General features: G+C 35.2%; 1 protein-coding gene across 9 annotated transcripts in view; it reads right to left on the bottom strand.

The window, feature by feature from the left end:
- Positions 1 to 18,336: 18,336 nt before the first annotated feature.
- ESRRG (estrogen related receptor gamma) overlaps positions 18,337 to 22,951 on the bottom strand; it is a 594,335-nt gene continuing 589,720 nt past the window's right edge. For all 9 annotated transcript variants that reach the window (XM_012745582.3, XM_012745576.3, XM_075997052.1 and 6 more), the window contains one exon: positions 18,337 to 22,240. In XM_012745582.3, coding sequence (XP_012601036.1) covers positions 21,996 to 22,240 — 245 coding nt within the window. In that variant the 3' untranslated portion in view covers positions 18,337 to 21,995. The remainder of the gene's footprint in view (positions 22,241 to 22,951) is intronic.

Here is a 22,951-nt window from a genome sequence, read left to right as displayed (position 1 = left end):
ATGACAAATTGACCTTCAGATTAATAGCTACCATATTGGTAAAATACAAATCACTTTTAATAGCCGCATTACTTTAGTAAAGAGAAGCTGGCTAACTGCTCTTTAATTAAGTACACTTAATGACCTTAAGGGGATTAGTAGTCTTGTCTCATAATCAATAAGCATGGCAAGATTGCTGCCTCATAAACGGGGGTGGAAGAACCAAATTAATCTGTAAAGATTAGTTTCCCCTATTTTTTTTTCTTATACTTTGATTCCATCCAACACTTAGGAAACTCATAATCCCAGGCAAGAAGAATATACCAGTAACTCATTTGTTCTTGAGGTGTATAGTTACTTTAGCAAACATATGTAACAGTTTTGAAAGTAGTACCAAAAAGCCAAATGAAGAATAACAGATGTTTTTTTCCTGTAAATCATTGCTTAAACAATGCTCAAACCAAATTCTCTGCTGCCCCATTTTATAAGTGATCGATTAGTGGATTATGACTAGCTGTGCCACTACAAAGCTCAGTTTCTTCATTTGTAAAATCAAGGAGGAAGCCATTCAGGTCTTTCGCAGTTTCTACACTTCATATTTCAAATGGATAATAATTATGTATTTATTCTGTGAATTATCCATTCTATAGTAGCAGGTTATCCTTGCATAATCAGACCCTATACTTCTCACACTCAGCAAAAGAAAGTGTAGTGGGCTAAGGAAGAATATTTGAAATGCATTATCAAAAAGCCCCACAACAAATAAATTAAAAATGTGTGCAGTGTTTGATACAATATAATGCCATGAACATATGAGGAAAGTGGGGACAAGGTAGAATTTGGGAATTATATCTCTGAAGCCTCAAATATTTTGTTCAGTACTGGATTCTTCTACTTATAAGCTGTATGATTTTAGACAAATTACTTTTCCCTTCTCTACTTCAGTATCCTTGCAGAATGGGGATTATCATGAAAATTATCAGAATGATAATGAGCAAATGTTCTAAGTATATATCACAAAGCTTCTCATAGCAGATGCTTGCTTAGTGGATAGCAGTTGCCTTTTTCCATCTGTTCGGTCCTGGGTGGTCGATAGATAGATATAGACATTTCATGCAATTTTACACATACAGTAGACCCTTCAATGACACAGGTATCAGGGGCGCCAACGGTTCACAGAGTTGAAAATCCACGTATAACTTTTGACTTCCTGAAAACTTAACTACTAATAGCCTACTGTTGACCAGAAGGCTTACCAGTAACAGATACTTTCCAATAACACACATTTTATGTACATAATACATTTATGTATTATGTACTGTGTTCTTACAATACAGTAAGCTAGAGCAAAGAAAATGTTACTAAGAAAAATCATAAGGAAGAGAAAATGTATTTACTATTCATTCAGTGGAAGTGGATCATCATTAAGGTCTTTATCCTCATTGTCTTCATGTTAAGTAGGCTAATGAGGAAGAAGAGGAGTTGGTCTTATTATCTAGAGGGTAGCAGAGGCAGAAGAAAATCCATATGTAAGTGGAGCTACTGCATTCAAATCTATGTTGTTCAAAGGCCAACTATAGGCGGGGCACGGTGGCTCACGCCTGTAAACCTAGCACTCTAGGAGACCGAGGAGGGTGGATGGCTCAAGGTCAGGAGTTCGAGACCAGCCTGAGCAAGAGCGAGGCCCCATCTCTACTAAAAATAGAAAGAAATTAATTGGTCAACTAAAAATACATATAAAAAATTAGCCAGCCGGGCATGGTGGCGCGTGCCTGTAGTCCCAGCTACTCGGAAGGCTGAGGCAGAAGGATTGGTTGAGCCCAGGAGTTTGAGGTTGCTGTGAGCTAGGCTGATGCCATGGCACTCTAGCTGGGGAAACAGAGTGAGACTCTGCCTCAGAAAGAAAAAAAAAAAGGTAAATAATATATGTAAAATTATATGCAATGCATATGCAATATAACTATATATGATATTAATACATAAATTCTACACTTATATCTAAGTGCCCATCAAACTCTTTGAAAATAGGAATGTCTTTTTATCTATGGCTTTTCAGCTCTAAATGTAGTATCTGGAACATATACATATTGGTCCAGCTAAGTAAGTATGTACATTTTGTCACAGCTTATTGAGTACATTCAGTTTGAAACCTTCAATATATAGGCCTTTAATGCTGTATTGAGGCTGCCAGGGCAATCAACCTATTTGCTAAAAACTATTATATAGTGTCTTATTTTTCTTTAAATATGTCAGTGTTATCAATTTTATGAACATCAGTTTACAGATACAATAATTACATTCTACTATGTCAAAAGGATGTGCAAAGTAATTTTAAATATTAAATGATGTTAATCACAAATGCAATACAGCTGTGCAAGATATGCATCCACATTAGATTGGCTTTTTCTTAAGGCCTTTTTGCAGTTACATTTAATTTATCTATTATTATAAACCTATGTTATATTTAATAATATATTGACTATTACCTGATACAGTTTGGATGTTTGTCCCCTTCATCCCTCATGTTGAAATTTGATCCCCAATATTGGAGGTGGGGCCTGGTGGGAGGTATTTGGGTCGTGGGGGAAGATCCATCATGAATGGCTTGGCGCCCTCCCTGCTGTAATAAGTGTGTTCTCCTTCTATTACTTCACATGAGATCTGGTTGTTTATAAAATCATGGCACCTCCCCTCTCTTTCTTGCTCCCTTCCTTTTGCCTTGTGACACCTGCTACCCCTGCATATTTCACAATGAGTAATATCTTCCTGAAGTCCTCTCCAGAAGCAGATGCCAGCACCATGCTTCTTGGGCAGCCTGCAGAACCATGAGCCAAATAAACCTCTTTTCATTATAAATTACCCGGCCTTAGGAATTCCTTTATAGCAACATAAATGGACTAAGACAATAACCTAGCAATACTGTATAAGACTTGGTGACTTGGAGGCTGGAAGTGTCAGAAAAAGCCATCTAGCCCATATGAGATAACCTCCTATTATTAGGAATATTAAGATAACATAGTAAGAGCTATATTTGCAAAATAATCTCACAAGCTTCGAAATCTAAAAAAACAAAAACAGAAAAACCAATGAACTTCTAGTAACATTGCTGATATTACACACACCTTTTATTAAAGACTGGCTATTTAACTTCTTAAGGATTATTCACACAAATGACCCTTCTATGTGAGAAAAGTGCAAAAAGTTCTTGAGAACAAAATATATGAGCAAGGGAGAGAATCCTCCTTCTACAGGTTGTAAACAACGTTGACATTCCTCATAAGAGTAAGAAACCTATCCCATTCTGAAATTCTTACGAGATGCCAAATTTCTAGCTTTGCCACTGAACATCCACTGTCCATATTTTTAGATTCTATTGCAATCCCATTTTTTTCCATTTGTTCAAAAGTAGATCAAAAGGTCAGCTTGCCTGCAGCAGTCAGTTATAGCCTATAAATGCTTAAATACTATTGTATATTTCTCCTAACAGCTTGTGTGCAGGCAAATGTTGCTGAAGCCTGTCCTTGGCTTGCACACAGGTACACGACATGGGAATGGTTTGGGACGTCTGCACACTTTCCCTGTGGGCACTTTCTGGAGCACTTGTTTTAATCAGTGAGAACAGATACTACAATATATACCATTGCTGGTGCTTGTAGTTCTAGCATGTTCCAGGATGTGGCTCTTGGAGATCTGACATAATAATTTATTCTTAAAATGCTTAAATAGGTATGTTTAGGGGGTCGCTCAGGAGCTCCTGTTCTCAGTACCATGAACCATCACTATCCTTCAGGTCATCAATTTAATCAAGAGAGTCATTACAAATTGCAGGATTCTCTGTTCAAATGTTTCCCCATGGTCACGCTGACCTCAATAGCAATAAATTATAGCAGGTCATGAGATTTTCTTAATCCTTTTCTTTCTGAACAGCCATCACCATTAAAACAAACAAACATCACCCACTCACACTCATAAAAAGTTTCCTCAAAGACCCTTGCAATAGGATAAAATAATAACATATTAATGAAATTTTCCTAATGTCCACTGTACCTCTCTCTCAAGACCTGCAAGTTCAAAGCATCCAGGATGTGGTGTTATTGCTTCTCCAAACTTTCAAAGAGCATCTAAGAGAAACAAACAGTACTGAAACTAAGATCTCATTCTTGAGATAGCAGAAAAAATGTAACAAAGTCTTATATAATTGAGAGAGAGTATGGTAGAATTATTATTATTATAATGCTGTTTGATTTTTTTTCAGGCAGTGAGACAACGAACAGAGAGGATAGAAAATCCCTGAGTTAGTTCAACTGAAGACCCATGGACCTGCTAGGTACCCCTTATCCTTTCTCACTCTTAACACGTGGGTCTACCTGAAGCCTGAGAAGCCTATAATCTCAGCAGTGTCTTCAGTGGCCAAGATTAAAAAGCCATGGGGAGGAAGTGCAGGAGAGTGGGAAAGCCTAGATTTCGCTACCATGATGTCTCACTGCATCTCTGTAGGGCCTTGGGCAAATCTCTTCACCTCTCCAGGCCCCCATTTCTCTCCCATCAATATCCATCTCCAAGGGCTCCTAGTAGACTCAGAACTCATCTCCATAAAGCACTTAGCATAACGTTTAGTATAGAGTGGTGGTTTTTAATAGGTACATTATTTTTCAAAAATCAAAATTAAAAAGGCAAATAATTTAGTGGTGCCCATGCCCATCCATCTATATTCGAGGCTCAATGAGACCCAAATGGAGAGCAGAAAAGGCTCAGAGAATGAGGCTTGACCCCTAAGGGCCACTCTGAATAGGGCCTTCTAGAGATCAAGGGAGCAGGAGCAAGACATGAGGAGTAAGTAAGGGGGTTGCTTATAATGGACTTTTCTGAGGCAGCAAATGTAGTTGATTTTACAGTTCTGCTCTAGACTAAGCCCGGGCAAGGATATTTAATCACAGACCAATTAAGTGTTATTAATATCAGATTACAAGTTTTTACTTTGCAATGGTCAAGTTTTCATTTCTATTTCTGCCTTGCAAGAAACATTTTCCTCAGCATGTTCTAAAATGGGCACGGTCCTTTTTTCCTCACAATGCTGTTGGAGGCTCCAATGATGGAAGAGTTCACCTGAGGCACCAGGAGAGTGGCCCTGGTCTCTAGGTTTCTGTTGGATATATTGATAAACTGCTGTGGAATCTGGTTGCAGATGCCTTCTGCGATAGATTACAAACTGGGCGCCAGGCTTGTGAAACTCTCTGCAAAGAGCATTCTTTTTAAGTCTTTATTGCCTACAAAATGCCAGGAGAGTTTCCAAGTAAGAGCAATCACTGTTAAAGAAAATAGGACATAAAATAAACTGTTATTACCTGCAAAACAGCTGTATTTCCTTTTCTTCCAAGAGAAGCACATAAACTCTGTGTATACTCTGACATGAGGAAATGTAACACAACTTTTATTTCTGTAAACACTAGATATTTGTTCCTTGATAGGTAACATCTGAAAAAATATTTTTTTTACTCAAAATTTTATCAGCTGTTCCATGATGACAAAATCAAAGAAGGGATCTCTCAAATAGATCCAGCCCATTCTTGGTCTAAGACAGGAAGTTGCCAAGGTTAAGAGCAAGTGCTTGGCAATGGGACGCACTGAGGTCCAATCCTAGCTCTGCTTTTTAGTTTATATGTGACCTGAGGAAAGTTATTTCATCCCTGCAAGCTATAGTTTCCTCATTGTCAAAGTGGTGACAATAATAGCACCTACCTTATGGGTCTTGGGTATCAAATAAAATATGTAAAGTGTTAAATGTAGCACTTGACCCATGAGAAGCACCAAGTAAATGGTAACTATTATGCCAAAAATATCCCTAGCAATGGTTGTGTGTCATGATTTTATATCTAGGGAGTCAATGAAAATCTAAGGAGATGAGAATATTTTCAATTGCATACTTTCTTTCCTTTTATTTAAACCCATTGCTTTTCCTGATTGTCTCCTTTAAACACTGTGAATGGATTCTCATCATGTTTCTTAGACATGCAAACTATACCTATCTAGAATCACAAGATTTTACAGCTGGGATAGACCATGTATATAATTGAATTCAACTTCTTTGTTTTACAGATAGTGGAATTATGCGTTGAAAAGATGACGTGACTTGTGCAAAGTCACAGGTATAATCATCAACAAAACCCCAGATATTCTTGGCCCCTGCCCAGTGTTCCTTCCAGGTAAAACTCATTCAATTTGAAGGTGACTCTCATTCTCTCCAGCCATTTTTGATGGACATGAGTTCTTTCAACTGTTTCTCATTTGTCATTCCATCATTTTTATGAGACCTGCTTATCACTTCCCAGTTTCTCTGATTGCTTTTACAATTTGAAGACTCCAAACTAGACATATTGTCCCATTTGGTGTCCAATTACAGGCAAGGGTTATTAAAGGATCCTTCCTTGATCACTGATTTTCTGTACTGTAGTATCAAATCAAAAGATCTTCATGGAGACTTTTCCTGAGCATCCCTGGCAAAGGTTATTGCTCTCTTTTGCTCTCTCATAGCTCCAAACACACGGGTGTCTTTGATCCCCTTCCTCGACTCTACGTCCCTGGAGGGCTAGGCACACAGAGCTGCTTGCCTACTCAGCACCAGACAGATCTCCATGGAAGAGCCGCCAAACATTCTCTTTATTTTTATCTTATTTTATTTCTTGTCTGTAGAAGTGCAACTCCCAGAGCTAGATCAAGAACACACTGGGAGTTTGCCTCTGATTTCTGGTAAGTAAAGTGAAAGGGAGAAGACTTAAGAATTTTGGTTCTTCCTCCCATTTAACCCCCAACTGGCTATAAATTGACAGAGCAGAATGTCCTGCTGTTTTTCTTATTTGTTGCAGTCAACTTTTTTCCAATGTGCTTTTACATCCCATGGGCACAAATATTCAAGTATGTTGTTTGGTTTAAGGAAGACTCTATTGACATTCTAATTTTTAAAAGGTAAATAAAAAGAATTTCCAACATCCATCCATGTTATACTCAGAAATCAAATACTGGTTTCAAAATCAAACTAACAAAGAATATCAAATCTGGAAAGTCACTTACCTGTTGTTGTTGAATGAATGCTTAATATGAAAGAAAAAATGATTTCTCCCTACTTTACTAGTTTCCCTTATTTTCATCTTGCTTTATTCACTCATTCTTTTGTTCTCTGAGGCATCTGGGGATGATGGATAAAATACAAACTTTAGAGTCATATAGACCCAGTTAGGAAACTCAGACTTTCCTACATTCTTTCTGAATGGTCTTGCTCTCTTTTTCTGTTTTTTAACCCCAAACACAGATAACACAGATCCCTTAGTGGTCCTGGGAAGATTAATTGAAAAACTATTACTTCCTTTTCCCTTTTTAATAATTTTCTTTTTTTATAGGCTCCATCCTCCTTTCAGGTGATTAAGCTTTTTCTGAAGGCCAAAGAAGTATAGACTTGGTGCAAGAAGTTTTACATACAGGTTAGGCCACTCTGAAAACAAAGATACTAAATTTTGAAAACTGCTTCCTCCATAACGTCATTAAAGATAGTCTGAAATAAATAATTAAATCCCTCTCCAATTCCACTGGGTAGGTTTACAGAGTATATGCAGGCGGCTAGAAGGTAATAGAATTACTAAAGTAAAATCCCTCTATATTTTAACCTGAGTTAAATGAATATAACCCTTACATTGAAGGAAGTGGTGTGGCAAAAGGATGAGAACAAATTCCCCAACCATAAAAAGCATCTGGCACAAGGAAAACAGTAGCAAGTCCAGATGGTATCAAGCCTTCACACAGGCCAGGGAATGCTCTATGGACAGAAGAGCCATATAGATTTTGTATGAGGAAGCACAAAATACAATCTTAAAAAATTAAAAATAAGAATGTTTGTGGCTGGATAGAAACAAGATAACTGGAATTTAGTGAATATTTTAATGATTAGGAAAGCTTTATAGGACATTTTATTTATTACTTTATGTCTATGCTTTCTCTTAAAACATCTTACAAGATGTATGGCAGTTTTAGCCTGGGCCATTACATTGGGAGAGTATCAGTGTTACTGGGAATTTAAAGAACCAATCAGAAAGGCAAACACCCATGGTACCCAAGTGGTTTATATGCTAACAAACTGGTACATTTGGGAGATCAACAATTGACCTCTAATTGTTATCATTCAGCGCGACTTTGGTGGATAGCTTTGTTTAAGATCTCCTGGACCAATTTATTCCCCTTCCACTTTCTCTTTAGGGAAGCTAACAGCTAGTTATCCTCAGTTCATCTATTTCTTACTCAGGGATGCCTTCTTCAATCTACAGAGGCTGGATTAGAGCTCTCATTTTACACTCCTTAGTGGCTGGTCCTTCCTCTTTGTAGGGACTCACTATAGTTTTAATCTTTTGCTCTAACCCAAAACCACATGAATGCAAAGAATTTGCCTGGTTTGTTTGTTTCTTTGCTTTTCATCTTTCCCCAGGCACCACAGTGCCCAGAACATAATGAACTGTGAGAAAATAAATTTATGTCATTTTAAGCCACCAAGTTTGTGGTAATTTGTTACAGTAGCCACAGGAAACTAAGTTCCTAAAAATTAATCAGAGAAAAATATAAACAATTTTATGCCAATAAATTTGAAAATATAGATAAAATGGACAAATTCCTACAAAATAGCAACAAATATGATATAAGAAGAGATAAAATGCCTTATGCCAAAGCCAGACATGAAAAATACAAGAAAAGAAAATTATAAACCAATATATCTGATGAACATAGATGCAAAAATACTTACTAAAGTACTAGCAAATGGAACTCAATGGCACATTAAAGGGATCATTCACCATATTCAAGTAGGGGTTATCCCAGGGATGCAAGGATAGTTTGACATATACAAATGTATAAATGTGATACACCATATTAACAGAATGAAGAACAAAAATCATATGATCTTCTCTATAGATACATAAAGCATTTGACAAAATTTAACATCCTGTCATGATAAAAACTCTAAAAAAAATTAGGCATACAAGGAATGTAGCTCAATACAATAAAGGCCATATATGACAAAGCCACAGCTAACATCATACTCAGTGGTGAAAATTTGAAAGTTTTTTCTCTGAGAGCAGGAACGAAAACTTCTATTTAACAAAGTATTAGAAGTCATAAAAATAGCCAGAACAATTAAACAAGATAAAGAAATAAAAGGTATCTAAATGGAAATGAATAACTTAAACTGTCCCTGTTTGCTGATGACAAGGACAGGATCTTATGTATAGAAAACCCTAAAGACTCCACCAAAAAACCGTTAGAACTAATAAATGAATTAGTAAAGTTGCAGGATATAAAAATCAACATACAAAACCAGTAGCACTTCTACATACTAACTATCCAAGAAAGAAATCAAGAAAATGATTCTGTTTATAATATCTACAAAAAAAATTACTTAGAAACAGAATTTAGGAGATAAAAGAGCGCACACTAAAAACCATAAAACATTGACAAAAGAAACTGAAGAAGATGGAAAGGTATTCCATGTTCATGGATTTGAAAAATTAATATTGTTAAAATGTTCATACTACCCAGTAAAAAATCTACAAATTCAATGCAATCTCTATCAAAATTCCAGTGACATTTTCCACAAAATTAGAAAAAAAATCCTAAAATTCATACAGAACCATGAAAGACCCCAAATAGCCAAAATAATCTTGAGCAAAAAGAACAATGTCAGAGGTATCACACTACCTGATTTCAAAATATATTAATACTACAAAGCTATAGTAATCAACACATTGTGGCAGTGACATAAAAACAGCACTTTACTTGCACAGAGACCAATGCAACAGAATAGAGAGCCCAGAGACATACAACATGCATTTGTGGTCAACTGATTTTCAACAAAGGTACCAAGAACACATAATGGGGAAGGGAGAGTCGCTTCAATAAATAGTGTTAAGTCCACTGCATATCCACATACAGAAGAATGAAATTAAACCCTTACCTTACCCAGGCATCCTCAAACTATGGCCCACGGGCCACATGCCGCCCGCCTAGCACATTTATCTGGCTCGCTGGGTGTTTTTGCCGCCGCTGATTGTCCTGCTTAGCAGCCTTCTCATCCCGGGCCCACAGTGCGCACTCTCCAAAGGTCTGAGGGACAGTGAACTGGCCCCTTGTTTAAAAAGTTTGAGGGCCTCTGCAAAACTCAACTCAAAAATGGATTAAAGATTTAAAAGTAAGACCCGAAGCTATAAAACTACTAGAAGAAAGCACAGGGGAAAAACTCCATAATATTGGTCTGGGCAATAATTTTTTGCATATAAACCCAAAAAGCACAGGCAACAAAAGCAAAAATAAATAAATATGATTACGTCAAACTAAAACTTATACCTTTTATTTCTTGTTACTTTATGAGAATTAATTAAGAAATGTCTATGTTTTATTCACTTTTCTTTGTTTAAAATGTTTTAAAGCGGACCTTATTTATTGTTAAAGAGAAAGATTGATTAAAATGTCGTGATGATAATGATCATACATGTAATTGATAACATAGCCCTAAAGTACATAAAGCATCAGCTGACAAACGTAGAAACAAATCAATAACTGTAATTAGAGATTCTAACGCATTTCTCTTAGAAACTAATATCAAGCAGACAAAAAATAAGCAGCTAGCAGCTAGAAAATATTTAAATAACACTAATAATGTGTTAAAAGTAGATAGTTCACCTACCACTTAAGAGTATTCACGTTCTTTTTGAGCGCAAGAGGAACTGTCCCCAAAATTGGGTACTAACTTAACCACAAAGAAATTTTTTCAAATTGTATGACTCAACCATATACAGAAAATAATAAAATGCAATTAGGAAGCAATAACAACCAATATTTTAAAATACATATCTGAATATGTGTGTGATATATATATACACACACACACATACACACACACATCATGCTGCTAAAAAGCCCTTGATTAAAAAGAAAAACATAAGAAAAATGGGGGAATACTTAGAACTAAATGCCGTGAAAGCACTGTGTGCAAATTTTGTGAAACACTGCTAAAGCAGTATTTAGAAGAAAATGTGTTACTTTGAATATATTCGTTAAAAAATAAAAATTACATAGAAATTATCAAAGCATTTGTGGTACATTGAACTATTGTTTCTATTTCTTTATTCTTCCCTGTATCTACTGCCATGTAAATTTGCAGTTCATCTCACAAAACTGCAGAGTATATTGTCTTCTTCTTTTACTTTGGATTTGGCCACATAGCTTACTTTGTCCAATGGGAGGTGCATAGACAGATAAACAAGGGCTTGAAATGTGTTTGTGTCTTAGGACTTACTTTCTTGTGCCTCTGCAATCATCATGGTAAAAGTGTCTTCTGAGTAGCTGCTTCCCCTTCAACCTGAATCCCAGAGTGATATATGTGGAGCAGACTTGAGCCAGCCAGACCTACAGGTTGAAACAGAGCCATTCAGTCCATCCCTGTCTAGCCATTCCAATCAACTCCAAGAAATAAGTGCTTATTTCCACTGAGATTTTGTGGTTGTTATGCAACAAAAACTGACTGACAGAAAAATCAGAAATGGAATTGCTGCCATAAAAAAACCCCTAAAATATGTGGACATGACTTTGGGACAAAGACAGTGGAGAAACTTTTACAGAAAGCTGGAAAAAAAAATGTTATTGAAAACTGATAAAATGGCTATCCATGTTATATGTTGGCAACCCATTTCTAACAGTTTTGCCTTCAGCAAATAGGAAGAAAACAAATGAATCTAACACATTTATGGACTTGGGAAAGATGGTTTATAGTCAAAATGCTAAAAGCATGAGTTGATTGTCCTAACTGCCTATAATAAAATAAGAAATAAACTTATAATAAGAAGAGACATCTGAAATCCTAACTGTGAAAAAAAAAAAAAAAAAAAGAAGAGACAGATGTACTCAGAAATGAACAGGTCAGTTTGCAATCTGAATTTTGAAGGAATATAGATCATTTACATAGAAAATCCAGGACTGTAAACAAATGATTAAAACTCATAAGGAATTTCAGCAATGTTCCCAAGTATAAAATCAATGTACAAAATGAAATAACATCCCTCTGTTGAAAACTAAAACAAAACAAAATAAAAAACAATTCACTAGCATAATAAAAAGTAAGCTGTAATTTGCAACAGCTACAGATCTATTATAAAGTGTCCAGGAATTAACTCAAATAAAGCTCAATACTTAATGGACATAATTTTAAAATATCTCTATTAAAGAAATAAAAGAAGAATAAATGGAGAGATGTAATACATTCACTGATTTGTAAAATTGTTAATTTTCTCCAGATTAATTTGTACATTAAAAATGCCAATAAAATTTATAAAAGGATCATTTTGAGAACTCAAAATAAGATTTATGAGAAAGAATAAAATTTTCCAAGTTACTAAGAATTTGAAAAGTGAAAGAAAGTATGTAGGCATGAGTGGAGATATTTAGACAAACTACAAAACTATAGTAATAAAATAATATGTTATGGCAATAACATATAAGTTGTTCAAAGAGCAGAATAAAAAGCCAAGAAATAGACTTTTTTATATATGGTAGTCTGGTCTGATATAGATATGAGATCATAAATTGGTGGGGGAAAAAGAAGTTGGGAAATAAATTGAATCTTATACACATTAAAAATATTACAATTGAATTAAAGAGGACCTAAATGTGAAATTTAAATTATAAAAATAATTGCAAAATATTAGAACAATATACTTTAAACTCTGAAACCATAAGGGTAAAATTGATGAATTTGACTTTATCAAAGTGAATATTTTCTAGTCAACAAAGACAAAGGTCAAAGTTACTAGATGCATGACAGACTAGGAGAAGGCATTTGCAAAAGTGAAACTGACAGAGATCAATATCTAAAATATACAACGAACTCCTGCAAATGAACAAGAAAATAAGAAACCCAATAGAAAAAAGCACAAAAATTATGAATGGACAGTTCACGAAAAGAGAGACTGAGCAGGCACAAGAACAAGAAAAGATGCTCAAAGAAGTGTAAATTTAAATAATATTATACTATGTTAAAAATAGTCAAATTAGGAAAAAGTAAGAGAAAGATAAAATTGTGTGCTGCTGAGGGAAATTGAAACTGAAATATAGTGCCAGTGGGAGTCCAAACTAATCTAATTCTGTACAATAATTTCTATAGTGAAAATAAATACATAAATAGCCAATAACTTAGCAACCCTACACCTAAACATATATTTCAGAAAAATAATTACATTTGTCCATAAGGCAAAACATCCAAAGATGTTCATTGTAGCATTATTTATTATATTAATACTAAGGAGTTGAAAGCAACCTTACCGTTGATCACAAGTGGAATAGATCAAATATGATATATGCCTTCAGCAGTTTTACTATGTGGTAGATTTCCTCCTAAAAAAGTCTTAAAAACATAGAATAAAAATTAAAAAAAAGAAATAGTCAATATAGCACCATTTCTGTATATTAAAAGTCTTACATATGCAAACCAAAATTATATATTTTTCAAGAATTCATGAGAAGACTTATGGTAGGTAAAGGAATGAATGGAACATGAGGGAATGAGATAGTAGTCTTTGATCTAAGCAACAGAATCATTTCACTCTGAGTTCCCAATATCCAAAATAAGAAAAAATATGTACTAGCTATTATTCAATTTCAAGAAACTGCTAAATAAAGAGTTAATGTTTTAAGATATTAGGCTCACCAGTTAGACAAACCAGATACAAATTTAGCTGACTCATGTACTAAGTATATGGTCCTTGAGCAAGTTATTTAACTTCTCTCAGCCTCATTTTCTCCATCTATAACATGGAGATATTAATAGTACTCACCTCATAAAGCTATTGGGAATATTAAAATTTATAATGTATTCAAAGAACTTAGCATATTGCCCAACAAACAGGTCCATGACTAGCTTCTAGCCAAACTTGCATTGCACATAGCCAAGTCACCCCTGACTCCATAGTATTTTGGTGTTGTCCACTCAAGAGAAGTTCCCTAAAGCAGCCTATTACATATCTGGATCCTAAAACCCTACAGTTTTTCCTGCCCTAATGGTTTGCTCTCCCAGTTTTAACTAGATGATCCTGGAATCTTATCTAGCCTCTCTTGGGAAAGAAAAAAAAAAATAAGAAAGAAATTGAATTTTGAACATATTGAACTTTTTTACTGGGTACAAGGTATTTCTTCAAATTATCTAATTTATCTAATTTAATCCTAATAACAATGCTTATATAGTACATTTACCCCCATTTAAGCAGAGTAGACTCTAATAGTAACATCACATAGCTGGTTAGTGGCAAAGCTAGGATTTGAACCCATATATAAAAGCCTCAAAGTTCATGCATATGACTAATATGGTGTACTGTTTATCACATTCCTTAGTCTATTTTAGCATCACCAAATATTATTAAAACAAGTCACTCATGTCCCATAGCATTCCCTGCATGTAAAAACATCCTCATGCTAAATATCTATTTACTTACTACTCAGCTCAGAAATTACTCTCAACTATCTATTTATTTTTGTGGAGGAAGAAGGCTTTTTAAAAATACATACACTTAAAAATATAAACTATATATCTTTTGATTTATAAATGTGAATAAAGGTGATACATTAGGGGTGGTCAATTCACTTTGTTCACAAAGGGAAGACCCAACTAAAATAAGAATCTAGTGAAGATAATCTCAGAAAAATTATTACAAAAATATTTGCAGGATAGTTTTGTTAAATACAATCTTTAGTATTTTTTCATTTGTAATGATATAAAATCACATATTTTAAGCGAAAAAGCCAATACTTGCATAGTTATAGACCTCATTTGGAAAATTGCTCTTACAACTTTAGTTTTTCTATGCTTTTTTCAATAGCAGACAGTTCTTCACTTCCCAACAAACCTGTGAAATTCGACTGAGCATGGCAGATTGAATTGGAGTGTGAATAGTGTGATTTAGTGCTCCTGCTAGTCTGAAATGTTGTCCTGTTAGGCAATTTTAGTGACCCCTCCCAACCATTTGTTTGCATTACCTGAAATCAGCTCTCCAAATTTCAGCCCATTATGAAACACATAGGCCACTATTATTTTCACAAAGATAACAGGCTTTCCACCCTACCCCCAGAATAAAATCCAGTCCTAGTTTGACTGCATGCAACAAAATTTGTATTGACTAAAGCTTCACTGTTTCAGAATATTTTGTCAAATTTGCAATATAGGGCCTCTGGAAAAATTATCCAAATAATTCCATAGACTCCAGGACATTCTTTTAAATTCCTTTTAAACATAATACCATGAAGGTATATTATACTTGAAAAATATTTTCATTCATGCTTTGGGCTTCTTTGCTATGTCTAGTATGTTATTGTTTTTAAAGAAATTTACACATGGTTTATATATCTCGAATCTAAAAACGCTTCTTACTTGGAGCTAAGTTTCTCATGCTACCAAAATTCTGTGTCAAGTTATAGCAATGTATCAGTATATTGGTACATTTTTTAAGGTTGTATGATTGATTGAATCATTAATTATTAATCTGGCTGGCATCTGTAATGAAAAAGGGAGTTCTTCTTGCTTTTAGGCGATGGACTCAGTATGTAAATCTCTTGTGTGGCTGCAACCATAATATTCCCGCAGCTATGGTGTCACCTATTGTAATTTTTCTGCTAATAAACAAATTTGAACTAGCCAGGAATCCTAAATTTTGAGACTAGTTGTTTATCTGAAATATACTCCAGAGAAATAGTAATGTAGTTCTGCTTTGAATTTAATTTAAACAGAAACAGGCAAAACAAATCTCTATGGAGGGTAGTTGACAATAATAAAATATTTCTCCCAGCGGGTGAGCTGGTAGCAATTGTATTGTTGCAATCCAACCTCACGTTTCAGTAGGTCATTACCATCATAACAAGCCCTTGGACCAACTGGCATGGACATGCAACATTGAGCCCCTGATGGTCACATTATTTCAGACCTTTAACTTCACAGAGAACAAGACAAATACTCCTGGGGAAGGAAGATTATATTTTGAAATTCCTTTCTTTTCTATTTTGTTTTATAATAAGATGCAGTACGCAATCAATCTACTGCTACTTGCTTCATTTTGTTTTTTCCACACTACCAAGGAATGTCTGAGAAGCTAGACTTAGAGATTCAAAAGGGCCAGACACACTGACTTACACATTTTCTTACCTATTGGACTGTGGAACTATCCATTCAGTGTATAAACCAGAGTGAATGAAACGAAAACCTTAAGCATATCTCTCTTTTCTTTCATAGGTTAATCACAAATTAAGTTTCATAATAAGCAAAGCGCATCTAAGGTTTTTGCAGAGACCCAAGAATGAAATAGTCTGTCTCATTTCTATCTCATTGCTACCTCTCACCTTAATTAACAACTTGGAAAATATAGGCAATGGAAGTCATTCCAAGAGATCAACATTTTCTAATTTTTGTTGCTTTTTGAGTTCCTAATAGGAAAATACAGGTATTTTCAATCACACCTAAATTAATTTTAAAGCACATTAATGAACCAAATAAGCAGGATTTTTTTTAAAAAGGGGATTGTGAGATATTTGGCACACAAGTTTTCGAGCAGCCATCACCATTTTCACAAGGGGACATAACCAGAAGGCATGGCTCAGGAGTCATCAAAAAAATGTGTTCTCCATGTGTTTTGGAAAGGTCAAAATAATCGAAGTATATTTCATTGACTTATGTTAGAGAGAAAAAAAAGGTTAAGTCCTTTCGTTATTTAAAAAAATTTTTTTAACAAAAATTCAGAGCCAACATATAAAAGTTCTTTAAGGATATTCCTTGCTAGTTTGAGAGAAGTATAAAAATTTAAAGCAGTTGTCTCCCCATCTTGTCTTTACATCAGAATCATGTAGCAATCTAATCCAAGCAGTCCAAAGCCCAGCCACACCTAAGACCAGTGAAACCACCATCTTTGTGGGTAGGATATAAGCATCAGGAATTTTTGACACTCCCCAGGCGATTCCAATATGCAAAGTTGGGAACCACTGGTTTAAAAATAAAACACTTGCAAAAATAAAAGTGATCCTTTAAAACAAACACATAACCCATTTATCAGATTTATTTGTTGTTTATATATTGAGAAACACAACATGCTGAAATGTCAAAATTTGACTTTGACACCTGAGGCATCCATGATAAAGGTCAGAACCAGAAAATGTGCCTTGTAATAATTTTGTTACAAAAAATAGCAAGAGAATTCCGAGTTCTTAAAGGTGTGTGTGTGTGTGTGTGTGTGTGTGTGTGTAACATATTTTATAATGAGGACCTCACTGGAACATTACAGATGTGATTTTCCTCTTAGGTTTGTATCTTGCCTTGCTTCAGTCTCACCTAAGCACTTTGAAAATATCAAAAGTAAAACATGTCAGATTCTATGTTGAGCTGTTGCCACTCAAAGGACATTAAAATAGAAAAAGACAGTACTGAGCTATCTTGCTAGCTAGTGCATCTTAGTGATTTAGGTAATTTCATGCCCCTAAAACTGATTCAGTTTAGTGGCCTTTGTGTCATCAGCCTGCTTCTCTAGAGAACCAGCCACCTCTGAAAGGTGAGAAATACGGTGGGCAAACACAAAGACAAGACACCCTCAGAATAGGCAGAGAAGCCAAAAAAGCACATATTAGCACTTCGGTGATGGCTCCAGGAGGCTCCAGTGGAAGCTAAGAGTTGACCCTGAGCAGCATGGGCTGTGACCTCTCCAAGTGTAAAAGGCAAGCAGAGGCCATTCTGCTGTCAGCAGTGCTGTTTAGCCCCCGGCTGGAATTCGAAGACAGCATCCCCTCCTAACTCACGCTGATCTCGAAGCTCTGCTGTTGACTTTCCATTCAGGAAACCTGGTCAGCAGCTCCACGGCTGCTCCACGGCCCGCAGCTTGCTGATGAGCTCAGTGCCAGTGAATGATTTAATTGTTGATAGAGGGAAATAATAGGTATCTCTAGCAGGTTTTAATACGATCTTAAAATAGGGGGAAAGTTTTCTGTTATGACATTGACATAGAGGCGATGATTTTGAGTAATGCAGGATGATGTGGAGATGCTTTAAGATTAAATAAGAGCTATATAAAGGCTTGTCAGAATGAATTCTAATGTGCCATGAGACACTTTGCATACTCTTAAATATGCAAAATGTCTCTTGGCACCCTAGGATTCATTCTGACAAGCCTTTATATAGCTCTTATTTAAACTCCTACTTTATTTTTAGGGAACAGGTACTCAGAGATACTCTTTGAATGGAAGCAACAAAGGGGCAGTGTTTATGGATTTGGTTCTTTTGTGGGGGGGGGAAAGAAACACAATACAAAAGAGCAGTCAAAAGTGGAAGCTTGTTTAATATTGCTCTACCATCATCCTGAAAGGCATAATAATTTGAGTTACACATCTGAACTGATTGGAGTTACAGAATCATATCTCCTTTTTGCATTTAACAATATATACAATATAAAATAAATACATTTACACAAATGGACATTTGCTGGAGCACACAGTATGGTACACATCACAAAAATATACAATTGATTGCTTTACAGATGTGAAGCCCATCTACAGCTATAGACATGGTTTTATTATCATTATTATTATTATTTTTACTACTGGCTATAATGCAACTCCTGGATTATTATAAGCAGTTTAAATTTTTTGTTCTTTTACGATCTTTGCACATAAGACTGCCATAAAATGTTTTCCTAGGCAGGTAAACAGAGACGCTTAAATAATTAAAATACAATCACCAACACCCACTTTCTCTTCTATAAGAAAAATAGCAGTTTTAAATTTTTTATATCTTTTATGTTATCATTTAAATGCAAAATAGTGGAATAAATACAACAATCTGATCTGATTGAAACACAAGTGTAACTACAAGGAGTCACACAATCATATTGCTTTAAATAAGAACCTAAAAAGAAGCAAAATAAAAATTAAAATAATACGGCTAAAACATACACCTTTATTAAACTTTCCAAAACTTCACATTAAGTAAATGGTCTTGCTTGAAACTTGAAAAAACTTCCCTCAAGTGAGGTTTAAGATGAGCATTTACCCTAAAGCCCGTGCAGTTCTTTTAGATCTACATTTTAGTTTTATTTTCTATTTGTGAGATACTTATTCGTTTGTAATGCTGAGAGTCATTTAAACTGAAAACTAAAAACTGTATCTCATTCTTTTAACATTATCTCCATCTCATGTTTTCAGTTGGTTGGCTCTTACTTCTGAAGCCCAAGTACTTTAATGTGATACAGTGAAAACAATGTATATATTGTATATAGTTCATTTATATATAGTGTAGTTGAATAGTAGCAACTTAAAAGCCTGCACAAACTTTCTGGAAAATAACCTTTTAAACACTTACATATATAAATAATCTTATAGAATCAGCACCTTTTTTTTTCCCAGGAGTTGTATTTTCTGTTGTTATTTTTAAAGGGATGTGCCAATTTCTGAACTCCTATCACAGCTATAAATTTCAAGTTATTGACCATCTGAATGAATTGCTAATGATGATTTATCTAGAATCACACTACAGTCACTTCTCTACTGAGAAACCACAATCTACAATATAGTCCCATATAGCTAATGATAGATACACAGTATTCCTAGCACTGGGCTGATGAAACATCAACCCAAGGTATTTTGTTTAAAGCACACAAAGTAGCAATAGTTTTGGAAACGAGTCCGCACCAAAAAGTTTTGCAACAACACAGAGCGAGTTAATAACAACATCTGAGAGATGATCGAGTGAAAGCCATATATACAGCATTTAAAAATTAGACTTATCTATATTCTTGAAATATTCAAAGTTTTATTTCTAAGCTATACATTGGTATTCTATAATAAACCATTAGAGAAATTATCCCTTGTTTTGAAAATATTATGATTTTGATGTGTATCTGTTCATAATGAATACTTGTTTGGAGTTTCAATCTCTTAATTATTATTAGGAAGAACCTTATTACTGGTAAGGAATAGAGTATACTACTGTAGTCTCCTGAGGAATTGTACATCCAATATTGTCTCTAATTCTACCCTGTGTCTAAAAGCACACACCACAAGAATCCAAACACCACAAGAACAAGACGACAGTCTTTGAATGCAACATAAAATTCAGAAAAGCACAGCAAACATGAAACATTGCAAAGCTGAACTACATTTCTTTTGTTTGTTAGGATTACAATTTTAATTACATCTGTGTACATAGAATAAGACTGTTCACATAGTACAGGGAGCAGCTACTAACACTGGTCCATTGGTATAGCATTTGATGGAGGTTACTGTTTATTGGTTATTCAGCGACTGCAGATTTCGGGGGCATCTAATTGATTTCTTCATTAGATTACACCTCTTAACAGTCTGGAACCTGACTGACTTTCATGCTGTGACAATACTGGTTGAAAAGCACATATATTGGCTTAGCTCTTGGTAAAAAACTGCAGATTAATTTAAACAAACATTCCTAAATGAATAAACTCATATGGATCAGGTTTTAGAATTTGGTCAGGCGTCTGCTGTCTTTGATGATTTTTTTTTTTTTTTTAATTCTGGCATTTGCCTTATTGCCTCTTAAATGAATACTGGCTCACAGCTCCTTCTGAGACAAGGTCTATAACTTTGCAAACGTTTAGGCAGTATCTCATTCCTAACTACTGTGGCAGCTAGAAATCTTATGGCAACATACCTCCTAGGTAGAGAGGTGCACTCCTGATAATTCTACGGATTTGTATTCCATGTGCAGTGCTTATATATGTGACTACTCAAAGTCACTGTAGGTGTAATCTAATCCTTTGTGTCAGTGAACATTTAGGTAAACTGGAGCTCATGTTAAGAAATTGATGTTTGGGACCAGACTGGCACACAACATAAATTGCATCCGTGATAATATGCACCTTCCCTTCAACTATTGCTTGAGTAAGTTAAATTCCCATATTAATAAATGGCTGAAAAGTGGTAAAGCTGGTACAAAAAAATCTCCATTTGTAAGAAGAAACGAAACATTTTTTTTTTAAAAATCTTCCTTCAGGATTCATTTGTCCTTCATTATTGTTCATAATTGTTCAAAGCCAGCACAAAATCGCAGTATTCTTATTTTTCTTTAGTATTGCATGAATGAATAAAGCTTAAACTATTCCCTGAAAAAGTTACATAGTAGCTAAACTAACAAATACCTGGAAGACTTGAAAAAACAATTAAGGAATCAAATGGCTGTAACAGATCTAGATGGAAAAGCAATGATAAGAAGCAGCCGATGCAACGTTGCTTAAGTTGTCTAATTAGAGGCTGCTCCCGTGAAATCTAATACTGCACTCAGTCAATTCGTTTATGTTGCACTGTACTTTTAGGTACGTTGGTTGGTTCTCTCTCTTTGATTCCTTAGTCATTGGGGACGTTATGGTTCACAATAAGTTCACTGGCATCCATATTATGGATCTCCATCCTTTGGCAGGGCTGGCTTCCATCTCTCTTCGGTTAGAGACCTCTTATAAAAGTCCAGCAGCAGAAGGAAGGAAAGGAAAAAAGGAAGAAAGAAAAAAAAAATCTTTTTTTGGTAACTAAAGCTATTTAAAATTTAGAAGAAAGGGGGAGGATGAGAAAAGAGAGGGAAGAGAACAGAAGAAGAAAAGAAACAAGGCAGGCAGGCAATGGAGGAGACAGGGAACCAGTAATGAGGAATCAAGAAATGAGCAAGGGGGAAGAAGAAAAGAAGAAAACAAATAAGAGGAAGAGAAATGAAAAAAAAAAAAAAAAGGGGGAGAAAAGCAGATGAGAGAGAAAACACAAAGAAGGAAACGTATCGGGAAGATATGGAGGAATCTGAAAGCTGCTTCATAGTCTTGCTGCTAAATGATCAGTGCAGTCTTTGTTGGTTTTTGATGTTGTGAGCTAAACTCTAAGTTTCTTCGACATCACTCTTGGGTTTAGTTTCCCTTTTTCAAGGTGCAGGATGGGAAGGCCCAGGAAGCTTTTAGTCAGACCTTGGCCTCCAGCATTTCCAAAAAAAGTTTGTGCATGGGGACTTTGCCTTCTAGTTTGATGTTGTAGAAATGCTGCACGGCCTTGGTGGAGGTCTGCCTCAGGAGTGGCAGCGTCATCAGCATCTTGCCAGCCCGACGAGGGTCTTCCATGTGCTGGCCGGCTTCGTAATCCTGCAGGGCCTCATGTAAGACATCCTGAAGCTTCTGAACAGCTTCGACATCTTCTATGTGCATGGAGTCTGTACAGTGGGGCAAACAATATAAAGAATTATATTAATAAAACAAACCTATATAGATTAGAGTTATTATCCCCCAACTTCTCTAAGCTTGAAGCTGTGACTTTTTCAGAATCTCACATTTCTAAAATCTCTATTTTTTCCCTTAATTTCCCAATAATAGATCATTTCTAATACTGGTTTAAAACATGGGAATTGTTACAAAAGACCTATTTTTTTTTAAAGTGTGGGTTTTTTTCCACCTAATGCTGAGTATGAGAAGGCTTTCTTTTAACAGATGACAATCTTGACTATTTTATTCATTGCTTCATTTGGGTAGTTTTTCATTCATTCAACAAACAAATATGGAAAGCCATCTATTAAAAGCAGTATTCTATGTGTTGTATGAGGCAAAGTTGTTTAAAATCCTGATACTGCCTGCAAAAAGCTGCTATTTCCCAAAGGGGGGAAAATGTTGATGCCTAACATCTTGAGAACTCCATGGGAATACATTGAATCTAGCACAGAAATCACAATAAACTGTTTATCCTTTTAGGATTTTTAAATGTTCGAGTAGCAGTTCATTAAAACATCCTTACACAGTCTATTTCCCTGCTGAAAAACAAATGGAGTCTTTAAATTGTCGAGTTCTGAAATATTTTTCACATCTGTAAAGGTGAACTTTGCCCTTAAATGGCTAATTTGAAAATCGAATTCAGTCAAGCAAAGAAAGGG

Source organism: Microcebus murinus, chromosome 23 (assembly GCF_040939455.1).
Source record: "Microcebus murinus isolate Inina chromosome 23, M.murinus_Inina_mat1.0, whole genome shotgun sequence".
Taxonomy (NCBI): Eukaryota; Metazoa; Chordata; class Mammalia; order Primates; family Cheirogaleidae; genus Microcebus; species Microcebus murinus.
Note: the sequence above shows the minus strand (reverse complement) of the source record. Positions and strands in the feature narration are given on the sequence as shown.